This window comes from Misgurnus anguillicaudatus, unplaced genomic scaffold (genome assembly GCF_027580225.2).
Source record: "Misgurnus anguillicaudatus unplaced genomic scaffold, ASM2758022v2 HiC_scaffold_28, whole genome shotgun sequence".
NCBI classification, from domain to species: domain Eukaryota; kingdom Metazoa; phylum Chordata; class Actinopteri; order Cypriniformes; family Cobitidae; genus Misgurnus; species Misgurnus anguillicaudatus.
This window is the reverse complement of record NW_027395278.1, coordinates 2,561,004-2,573,194: the sequence shown is the minus strand read 5'-3', so window position 1 is coordinate 2,573,194 and position 12,191 is coordinate 2,561,004. Positions and strand designations below refer to the sequence as shown.

General features: G+C 38.0%; 1 protein-coding gene across 1 annotated transcript; it reads left to right on the top strand.

Annotated features, from left to right (window-relative positions):
• The first annotated feature begins 4,264 nt into the window (after positions 1-4,264).
• LOC129417921 (cysteine-rich protein 1) lies at positions 4,265-11,875 on the top strand. Its single transcript, XM_055172803.2, has 5 exons — positions 4,265-4,425; positions 9,054-9,148; positions 9,364-9,421; positions 11,527-11,579; positions 11,671-11,875. The coding sequence occupies exons 1-4, from the start codon at positions 4,386-4,388 to the stop codon at positions 11,565-11,567; spliced, it is 234 nt and encodes a 77-aa protein (XP_055028778.1). The 5' UTR covers positions 4,265-4,385; the 3' UTR covers positions 11,568-11,579; positions 11,671-11,875.
• Positions 11,876-12,191: the final 316 nt, after the last annotated feature.

The following is a 12,191-nucleotide window of genomic DNA, read 5'->3' as shown; positions in this document are numbered from 1 at the left end:
ATAGAGCCTATTCATGACACAGAAAATATGTTCAATCTTTGTAAAAAAAAAAAAAAAGGAAAATCAATATTTATAACTGCACCATAATATGATCCATGCCACTTTGCCAAATATACACTGCCAAACCTATTACAATTGTGCTTCCTCGGAGACGGATAAATGTTTTGACCATGGATGTGGCTACAGTAAAAACGTAGTACTTTATTTTCCAATAATTGATGGTATGTTTGGACGTTTCATGTGAATCAATCCATTTATTAAACGATTTACTGATAAATTTGATACCTTGAATTCTCTAGGCTTCATTTTTTTTTATATAATTTTTAGCGATACACTGTATTTTGTTACATTTTGCTGTTCTTTGCTGCTGACCGGGTGTGTCTCAGTCATAAGTCTTGAAGCCCTGGTGGCTGGCTGCAGTACAAGTCATAAACCCCGCCCTCTCCATTCAAACGAATGGGACTCTGCTCTAAATAAAAAATTATTTACACTTCCAATAAAAGTTTCTGAAAGATGGTTTTGGTCCTTTCAAGTAGTTGTTATCACCCTGATATATGTTCAAGTGTTCATTTTTGTGATAAGTTTCATTTTAGCTAGTACTTTGATGCTATAGAAACGGGGCGTATCGTTATGATTGGCGTGGTTGAATTGGGCGCCCAAGCGTTTTTGCGGGAGTTTGATGCCACAGCTCCGTCTCTGGCTACACGGACGATTCCTTCTGCGCATGCCTTGGCTCCAAACCGACGTTTTTACGTAACACGGCGGCGACCATGGTCGGAAACCTTTAACTTCAATTCATTTCAATGGAGGGAGGTGACGTTGCATCGTCCATCTTTTTTTTACAGTCAATGCTTCTGACACATTTATTTAAAGCAACACCAAAGAGTTTTTTACCTTAAAATAACGTTTCCAAAAAAGTTTCAGTCCAAAGAAGTTTCCAACCGTCAGGTCGCAGTCCTGTAGTTCGAGTGAAAACTACAAAAACTTGCTTTACGGCAGACCTACAATCCAATCAGAGACAGGTTTGCTGCAGTAGGAAATTATTTACGACAGTGGTAATGGACAATTCCGCTTCCAACCTGTAGGGGGAGCAAAGAGCAAAAGGATTGTTTTTATTACCTTAGAATTAGCCGTTTCGTGTACATACTATACACCACGGGTAGTCACCATTTCGCAACGCATGTTTCTACAGTAGTCCTAAACAGACAAACTGTTCTATAGATTGCGTTTTGTTATTACGTTGTCTCAGACAATGACGTGTTTTTCCTGTGGCGGCTACCGTAGCTTCAATATGTGTTTTAAAAGGGAGGGGTGAGCTGTGGACTGAGCCGTTGGCTGCAATTCACCGTCTCACCACTAGATACCACTAAAGGTCCCACATCACACCTTTAATTTGTTTCTTTCTGTTTTTGTAGTTTACTTTTAAAGGACAACACCACAGTTTTTCTATATTTTACTATGTCCTTACCTGAACTTAAACAAATTAATACATACCTATCTTTTTTCAATGCATGCACTTAATCTTTGTACAGCGAGTCGTGAATGTGTTAGCATTTAGCATAGCCCCATTCATTCCTTAGGATCCAAACAGGGATGAATTTAGAAGCCACCAAACATGAGTAGTTACACGAGTAAGTATGGTGGCACAAAATAAAACGTGGCGATTTCTTAAGTGGATAAAAAATGAGAACTATATTGTATGGTGGAAGAGCATGTAGTTTGCAGCATTTTGACCTCAGCACGCAGTAACATCATCACTCCTGACTACTCCCCATCTCGATCAAACTTCCGTCAATATAACTGCGTCGAATATGTACCTCTAAGGCAGTGTTTCCCAACTACTGCGCCGTGACCACTTGTTTGGTGTGCCGTGGTAAAATAACACTGCCACAGTGTGTGAAAAAGCACTCGAAGCTAGTTACCAGGTCACAGTTGCGCGTGTCACTGTCATCAATTCCAGCCAGGATATCATTTGTGTTCATCAAAACAAGATCAAGTTTCACATTAAATGTAAATACTACGTTTAATGCGGTATACTATTCCAGTTTAAAAAGTCATTTAAGCATTGCAATGCAGGTTTGTACAGATCTGTTAATACTTATTGTGGAAAAAAAGGTTGGGTTGCTCTAAGGTACCAATATGTACCTCTAAGGTGCCGGTATGTACCTCTAAGGTGCCGGTATGTACCTCTAAGGTGCCGATATGTACCTCTAAGGTACCAATGTGTATCTCTGAGGTACCAATATGCACCTTTTATTTTCAAAAGTGTACTTTTAAAAATGTACCGCCCCTGTGACAACTTTTGTACCTTTTTGTACCTTGTTTTTGAGAGTGAATGATCATGTACTCTCTTTTAGAAATATTTGCTTTACAAACCTTTAAAGTTTAATCCTTTGGCATTGTTTAAAAATGAATAGTTCGAAAGCCAGCGCATTGTGTTATCACACCAAGTGTTGAGATCAGATAACATTCCTGGTGACGGTAAGCTGACAATGATAATACAGCTGGAAGGCATTGGTAGAAAAAATTCTCTCCAAACATGGTTTGCTGGATCAACAGTCAACAAGGGAGGAAATTGGGATCAGTAGAAAATCCCTAATGGTGAACTTCACAGGGCCTACAACACGAAGAAAAGCCCTGCATGTGTACGGAGTGTAATTACGAAACAAGAGGTCTGAAGCATTAGCCAGCTTGAGATGAAACACTGGGTGGGTTGTTTGTGAGTTTGCTGAGATGGAACAGAGGTCAGGCATGACTGAGTAAACATGGGTGGCAATATTTAGCTGGTAGTTTGCTGATGGATCAGCTGTGTGTAGAGCTGTCAAGATAAATCCAACACAAAACACACGACAGGATAGGGACAGGGTGGCAGCCAAACGCAGGGACTGCCGCACATCATTTATATTCAGGATACATTTATTTTCCTGTTAGCACACACGAGTGTTGTATTCAGTGGGGTCAAAAAGTCTTAAAACTTTCACTAAGATAACTTTCACACAATAATAGCTACTACCTACTGTATGATAAAATAATGATATTGTATAGTTATATGATAATTATAGTTTTGTTATGCATATCATACCATCAAATATTAAAGTGAAAAAATCATTAAGTTAAGCTATATGCCTGTGTGGGTTGTTCTACATGTGCCATTATACTGTTTTGCCGATATGTTGGGCAGTTACCATGGAGCGTATGATCAATATAGGGGTTGGGTTACTGTCATCCTCTCAGATACTATCTGATCCATCACAAACTGATGCTGTTTAACAAACATACAGACACTAATAGACCAAACATATACATGCACATAGATGCCAACAACACATAGACATAAACAAACATAGTTTCATATACACAATGCTTCATTGCATAGCTGCCCTTCTGTATTTAGTTATCTTATTACTGAAAGCTAATTTCTCAAATATTTCTCAAACCCATCCGATTTGCGCATCACCTATTAAAATTTTAAAAACTATTTCAAAGAGAGAGCAAAACAGTGTATTTCTGAAGCTTTGGTGGTGTTTGATGACATCAGATATAGCCACCTATTCCAGGTGACGTGACTGTTTTGTGTATATTACGTGAGGCATAAGACATTTATTGCATAGTCATTTGTCAAGGCCAATCCCACTGAAATAAAATATAGGTTTGTAAAGACCGTATCATGTTTCTGTCCATTTCAAGCACAGAGCTCATTTGTTTTCTGTGCAAAACTGATAAAAGCTATTCACGCACACAATGACGAGGCTCCAGTATTTGCACAACTTTCTGCAAACTTATTCAAATGAACACAATTCTCTCCTCTTGTGCGTGTGCTTTGAAAAAGACACACCTGCTAGTTTTTTTATTTTAATATTTTCCACATTTTATAATAAAAGTCATTAAACAAATAGCCTAACACATGGTTTAAGAATAATATAGTGCTAAAAAGAAAAAAATAAATAATTTTGTCAAGTTCAACAGCTGTAAAAAGTTCCTGTTCTTTCATGAGTGTTTAGACCAAAAGCAATAAGTTGACTGAACTTAAAATCTGTTGTTATGATCTCTAAATTCAGCCTAATTGTCCATTTGGAGAAAATATATATGAAATGATTCAACTTCATATACAGCTGCAAGAAAAAAATTACAAATAGGCTACAGGAAATTTAGAAACAGCGTGCATATTCTTTTTTCGTGCACGCGCACAACCCCGCTCTGGGTCTGCCTCTCTCTCGCTCTCTCTCTCCCCCCGTCGCGTGTGCACACGCTATAAATAAGGCTGTATGTTGGACGAGCTCAATCCAAAGGCGTGGCTGCTTGCAGGTGGACGTTGCTGCTCTCCATCTCTCAACTCTTCACAAACAGGACTTTTTCCTCCGTCAGGGGACTAAAATACTGCAAACATGCCTAAATGCCCCAAGTGCGAGAAGGAAGTGTACTTTGGTAAGGAAACGTATGTAAGATATTCGTGTATATAGGCAACTTAAAAAATAAATAAATTCACATTTATTTAAGGCTTTACTTTGTTGTTATAGCTTGCTGTTTATTTTAACTTAAACATTGTAAACTAGACTGAATAAATGATTTACCAAACGCTCTGGAGATTAGCAAGGAAGCCTGCTGTCAACTGAAACATGATGAAGTGACTTCCTGTTTGAAACTACTGCAAAAGTAGTTTGTGCAGACTCATTTGACTTTGACTTTAGCATTTGCAGCGGTAATAATAAAGTAATACAGTATATTATAGAATTATAACAATTTGTATTACAGTATATACAGTATATAGTATATTATAAGAATTTATTTACACTTTAGAGAGTTAAAACTTCATGCAGTCCATGTTGGACTGCATCTGGTTTTAAGTATTACTTATAAAAAGTAAGTATGCACAGGCTTTACTTTATTCTTAGTAGTCAAATTTGTACAAATAATAAACAATAAATAGGAACATTAAATGCTACATGTTTGTCAGTGTACTCGTTGGTATAAATGCAAAACATGTTGACTAATATACTGTTTTGCATTGTAAAGTAACCTGTTTGCATGGTTTATTTAGTCAACTTATTTGAATTTTTAATACACCCTTTGTTTATATGCATTCAAGAATAACATGCGAGGCAGATGATATTATGTCACATGTTTGCAAACACATGCTTCCGCAAAGAAGTCCCTGTGGAATTTAGTGCAATATATAATATTGATATTTTCAAATAATGATAAGACAAAATCAGTTCTCTCTATTGAGAGAGTCAGGGCTTGGGGTTTATCTGTCTATTAAACTGATCATCCATTCGGTCTTCTATCTGTATATTGATTTACATTAATTTACATCTAGTAGACTCCCTTAGGTGTTTTAAAACACAAGGTCATTCTATGAATCTGAACCGTTGAATATTTCATATAGCAGTTGTTGTGTAGTTTATATTTGGGCGTGGGATATTCATCAAGTTCTGTCTGTTATGTAAGCTTGTTGGATTTCCTCCGATAGCAATAAAGATGCTCTCAGATGTCTCTTCACTTATCCCACATTACATAATTCCTGCAAAAAAATTTGCTTTTTTATTTACTGTTTTCTACAAAAGCTGTTCTAAACCTGTAAACTCTCTTTCAAACAAAAATCTCTTAACGTCCCTGTAAAAAAGGATTTGTTGGTTCAACATAAAAAAGTAAGTTACTTTTTTAAGTTGCCTTAAAATTTTGAGTTAATTTAACTTAAAAATATAAGTTAACTGAAAAAAGTTGTTGTGTCATCTAAGTTGAATTAACTTTAAGGCAACCACGTAACTTACTTTTTTAAGTTAAACCAACTTTTTTACTGTTCAGTTTTCATTCACTGTTACTTATTTAATCTTCTTATTGAATCAGTCTTACTGTGGGTTCACACCAGATACGAGTTCAACGATTTGCGAGAGTAGATATAAAGTCAATGCAAAGACGTGACTATGCGTGGGGCGATGCGAATGACGAGATATGGGCAACGCGTTTGCTGCGAAAACACGCGTTATTCGCCTCAAACGCGTCTTCGAAAATATTCAACTCGAGTGAAAAATTCGCATGACACGAAGTTAAATCCTGCGAGTAATCTAGAGCGAGTAACGTGATGGCCCGCGTTTGGTGTGTATGTAGCATAACACCAGCCGCGTTTGAGGCGTCAAATTCGTGTCTACCGTGTCTAGTTTGCCGCTTTAACATTTTGAGTTTACTCGCTTCATTCACGCGTGAAAGCCCCACGTGAAATTCTAGTCATCAAGACATTCACGCGGAAATTCTCGTCATGGGAGGGGCTTCTGCGACTCCGCTCGCTTCCTGTAATCACATCACTACTAGAGCAAGCTTCTGATTGGTTAACGCGGCACATTTTTCCGCCAAAGTTAAAATTTTTCAACTCACGCATCTCCCGCTGCAACGCTCAATTCGCGCAACGAATGATGTTGCTGTGCTAAATGCCTCATTCGCACCGCAAGACCTCCAGACGCGCGTCAACGCGTCTTCACATTGTCTTAACATTAAAAAATCACCCGCGTTTGATGCCTCTACTGCGGCTGGTGTGAATGCAGCATAAGTTAAGTTACAAAGTTAAAAAATTACACCATAAAGATTAAAAAAGAGAGATTGTAATAAAAAAATATTTCCACCCTGTGCAGTAACCAAAAAAAGACTTAACACTGTAAATAAAATGCAGCATGAAGTTTAAACAACTTGATTCAAGTCAAATCAACCTCCTATTTTAAGTTTTGACTTTTGATAAGTTGACATAACTTGCCACAAAAACACGCGCTATTCACCTCAAACGCGTCTTGAAAATATTCAACTCGAGCGAAAAAATGCATGACACAAATTTAAATCCCGCGAGTAATCTAGAGTGAGTAACGCGATGCCCTGCGTTTGGTGTGTACGTAGCATAATACTAGCCGCGTTTGAGGTGTCAAATTCGCGTCTACCGCGTCTAGTTTGCCGCTTGAGCATTTTGAGTTTACTCGCTTTATTCTAGTCATCGAGACATTCACGCGTCATGGGAGGGGCTTCTGCAACTCTGCTCGCTTCCTGTAATCACATCACTACTAGAGCAAGCTCCTGATTGGTTAAAGCGGCACGTTTTTCCGCCAAAGTTCTCCCGCTGCAACGGCATAAAGTTAAAGCAACTTGACTCAAATCAACCTCCTATTTTAAGTTTTGACTTTTGATAAGTTGGCATAACTTACATTTTTTGTTACTTTAACTTAACGAATTAAGTGAAATAATTTCAACTGTTTAATATGTTGATTTGATATCATTCAGTGCAGGTGTTTCGTAAAAGAAACAAGGGGTTCATTTAAAAAAATACACAATTTTTCAGTTATTCTGAGGTACGCCTACTAGATGAATGTACTAGAGATCTACTAAAAGTCAATAAAATGCAAATCCATTTTGAGATATGCTATCTAAGCAATTTATTAAACTGATATCAGTTGTAAGTTAAACAGTGCAATAATAACTTTTCAAACAGGTTTCCCCAAACTCTCCCCCCATATTTGGCACACAATCAGATGCATAGCATTGGTTGCGCAAAAGTTGCTATTTTTGGCCGGATGCTAAACCACAAAAAAAAGCTTTTTCCTGGTAGCATCACAGTGCACATCAACCCTTACTTTTAAAGTCACTGCATGCTGGGATAGGAAATACATGTAAAACAAGTGTAAAAAAAAATTTCATAGCAACATTTCTTTATCCATAGTTTTGTTACTGTGTTGTTTGTGTAAAAAATTATTAGAAATTCAACAAACTACAAATGTTATTACTGCAAATCAGTGGTTTATAGATTGTACAGTCAGTCTAGGACACTTTGTATTGAAACAGTCCAATGTACCAAAAAAAAGATTAGTGTGTGTTGGCCTGCTGAAGGAAGTTAGGTAATAACAGCCCTATAGGTGTGGTTTAGATGACCCAACTCATTCTTGGCAGTATTGGGACAGACTGCTGCTCCCAAACCCAGTGAATTCCTTTCTGCCTTGTTTGTCCTTTCCAAATGTTATTTCTCACATGGACCATTGAGTCTGCATCCAACTCTCCAAATTTGTCCGAATCATGTGTCCAGCACTGAACAAAAGAGCTTCCTGTATGTGACATGACTAACTGTGTCATCTGAGACCAGCGGCAATTATAGCAGCTTGCAGCACTCCATAACAATAGTCATAATGTACTGCATGTGCTCCCCTTCAACACACTGTGTCTGGAGCCTGTGCTAACAGCTCATTTCATTTTTAACACGCATGACGGCAAGTGTTAATCCCCCCTTTGTGCATCCTTGGGTTGCTCTTGCCAAAAAGCTGAAAGTGGCTTTAAACTCAAAGAGCGATAAATCTTTTGAACATGAGGAGCATGCTTTTAAGCAGACTTCGCCTAAAACCTCCCTCGTAAAAGGAACAAATTGAGCGTCTCCTCCACTGGAGACGTCCAAGCATGCAAAAGTTTGTCTCATCTTCCCACTTATTTTACAATGTTCACCATAACGGCTGTTTCTGTCTGCCGTAGATAATGGCTTCTTTATCGCCCTCTTTTATAAGGGAAGGGAGGAATAAATTCCTTTGGGAGTGTCTTGTGTCCGCACCCACCCGTGTTCTCACTGTCATGACTTTATCGGAGAGATCATACAGATTCGAAAAGACTTGTTTTAATCCTTCAAGCTCGCCGGACGCAGACAGAGACTATCCGTCTGATCTGCAAACAGTTCAGGCTTTTCAGAGCATGAGCTTTGTTGACTTTACAAGCTTATCCCGTCCCTACATGAACTATATGAGCGTGCCAAATCAGCCAGTTTGTCCATGTCTGGATGACTTTGTGCTGAACCCTTTATAAAAACATCTGTGAGAATAATGAGTGATGGTAGATTCTTCCTGTCTTTCATTGCATTTTCTAAACTGATTTCATAAGAAAATGTCAGGATTTGGGTAAATTATTGGATAAATTATTTCAGTTTGTCCTTAATTTGGAAAATATGCATTCTGGAGGCTCAACGTCAACATATGCCTGAATGTACTGTACATTTTTTGCAATATTTGTTTATATAAATGATGTTTATTGGTGTGTTTCAGCGGAGAGAGTTTCGTCACTTGGCAAAGACTGGCACAGACCCTGTCTGAAGTGTGAGAAATGCAATAAGACCCTCTCAGCGGGCTCACATGCAGAGGTAAGTTAATAGCTTTTTTTTTTTAAATGCACAATATACCGCCAAGCACTTTTTGGAACAGAACACAGATTAATTTATTAGTTAGGTTTAATGGAGAGACTTTTGGCAATTTTTACCTGACAAAACTCTTCAAGGGGTTAGACTTTCAGATTGTTATGGACCCCAATAAACTCCATTAATATTCTCTGCATTGACAAATGTGTTTTACCTCACAGCATGAAGGAAAACCCTATTGTAACAACCCATGCTACGCTGCACTCTTTGGACCCAAAGGTGAGTCACCAATCTGCAATGTGTCAAAGTCACGGATAATTGCTCTGTTTATGCGCTGTAAGGTTATCGTTTTACTGGAGCATTGCATTGTACGTACTGATTTACTTCATAAACCTTTAGGGGAGTGTTGTGGGAGAGTCCCTGATCATTACTAAACCAACACAATTTTATGATAATACATACAGATTTTACCAGGTGGTTAACTTGTATGAAATCGTATTATCTCATTTGTATGTTGGTGTTGTACGATTTGCTTTCACATCCAGCGACGTTGGGTTTAGAGGCGGGGTTTCATTTATGCTTTTGTATGATTTGCCAACATATAAAATACACACAAATTCCCTTTCACCCATAAGTAATTCAACATTTTAAGATACAACCATCTTCCATTTTGCAGCAACACCCAATGTAAAAATGGCACTCTTTTTAACTCTTACAACACAATTGACTTAAAGGTGCAATGTGGGACTTTTAGAAGGATCTCTTGACAGAAATGCAATATAATATACATAACTATATTATTAGTGGTGTCTAAAGACAAAAACGGGCAAACTGTTCTATAGAGCGTGTTTCGTCCCTACGTTGTCTTATTGTGGGTTCACACCAGACGCAAGTTCAATGATTTGCGCAAAGACAATGCGATTGATGCTATCAGATGCGTCCTCGCATGGGGCAATGCGAATGACGCAATATGGCTGGCGCGTTTGCCACGAAAACACGCACTATTCGCCTCAAACGCGTCTTCGCCTAAATTGAAAATATTCAACTCGAGCGAAAATTTGCATGGTACGAAGTTAAATCCCGCGAGTAATCTAGAGCAAGTAGCGCGATGCCCTGCGTTTGTTGTGTACGTAGCATTAGACGACGATGTTTGTCCTGTGGCGGCTACCATAGCTTCTCATTGCGTTTCGAAGTTGTGGTTGGTGCAATTCGCAATCTCACCGCTAGATGCCGCTTAAACCAGCCTGATCTCGCGAGAATTCGTACATATTTTACGAGTTGGCTAATTCGTATGAATTCATACGAAGGTAATCATGCAAAAACGTATGATTCTCATGAAAAACAATAACAAACTCCGCCCCCTAACCCCAACGTCACAGGGGTCAAGGCAAATCGTACAAAAATCTATGAATGTGGTCGTATGAATTAATATGAATTAGTCAACCCGTAAAATATGCACGAATTCTCGTGAGACAGCGTTTGTTTAAATACACATTAAAAATCTTGGCACAGTAAAATCTTTACGCTATGTTTACGAACATTACCACTTGATCATTTATGTTCTTAACCATTAAAAAATGCAAATGAATAATGTCTTTTAAATGATATATGACATAATTCCCTTATTTTGTGTTTTCATAAAAATACATGCATGGAACTTAGCTTAGCAGGCTAATCGTAGATTTTTGTACGTTTTGCCTTGACCCCTGTGACATTGGGATTAGGTTAGGGGTTTAGCCTGCTAAGCTAAGCTTCATGCATGCATTTTTTTATGGATACCATGCTAATCAATTAGCCTGCTAAGCTAAGATCAAACGGGCAATTCCATGCAAATGTCAACTTGAACAATAAAAAGAAATGTTTTAACCATACTGACATCTCAGATGCCAATATTTGGTGGTTTAAAGCAACACTAAAGAGTTTTTTTACCTTAAAATAACGTTTCCAAAAAAGTTTCATCGTTCATCCACTCGAAACAGGGTGAATGGCACTTTCACATTCGCTTTGCAGCCCTCTATCGGCCAAAACCGCACTAAAGAAATTTCCAACCGTTGGGTCGCGGTCCGGTAGTTCAAGTGAAAACTACAAAAACTTGCTTTACAGCATACCTACAATCCAGTCAGAGCCAGCTTTGCTGCAGTAGGCTAAATTATTTACGACATTGTTGTTTGGTATTATATCTTCTGGTTTGTGCCTTTAAGTTCACAGAATTCCTACAAAGTATGTCGTTTCCCAAAAACATTGTGTCCTGTTTTTGTTACATCTATAACACATCCATGTTTCCCAAACATGAGTACAGATTGATATTTTTTTGGATGTCCGGACTCGCTTAATGTGGACAAATATCCTCATATTTTTTCGCTTTTGTTTTCTCTACCCTTTAGGGTTTGGACGTGGCGGTACTGAAAGCCACACATTTAAATAAACTGTTATACAGGTAAGCTAACTTTATACTGTAAACTTATCAATTGTTTTACGTAACACTTAAAATAAAAGATATTTAACATGGTCTTCTTTTTCATTTACAGGTTTACACTTTAAAAGGATGTTTTTAGAGGCACGGATGCCACTATTTTATCCACCTATGGCTAAACCAAAAATAAACATGACCAAATCATTTTGAAACTACTAATTTGTATAAAAATGCTGTCTGATTTAGCGGCATAGAGTGATGTTTCATTCTGTTTTTAATTGAAGTGAACATTGTATACAATAAATGTCTGTTTTAAACTACTGCGTTTTTGTTCAAATGATCTTGCTTTTGTAAACACATTACTGGTTGACAGCATCATCAAGCCATTTCCACTTTCAGCAGCTAACAGATGTCTTTATAAGCTTATAATAATGACTAGTATTGTAACAGTTTCCAGAGCTGTGGAACAGATGTGCGTAAATTCAGAGGCAGCCCGCTATCAAATCACTGCTGATGTCCGGGAAACAGCTCGCCCAAGGGATTAATTGGTAACTTTTGATTCAAAGTGTCACAATGGGCCTGTATTTACAATATCCTTGTATGGTTACATACCAGAGTGAACACATGTATGCTCCC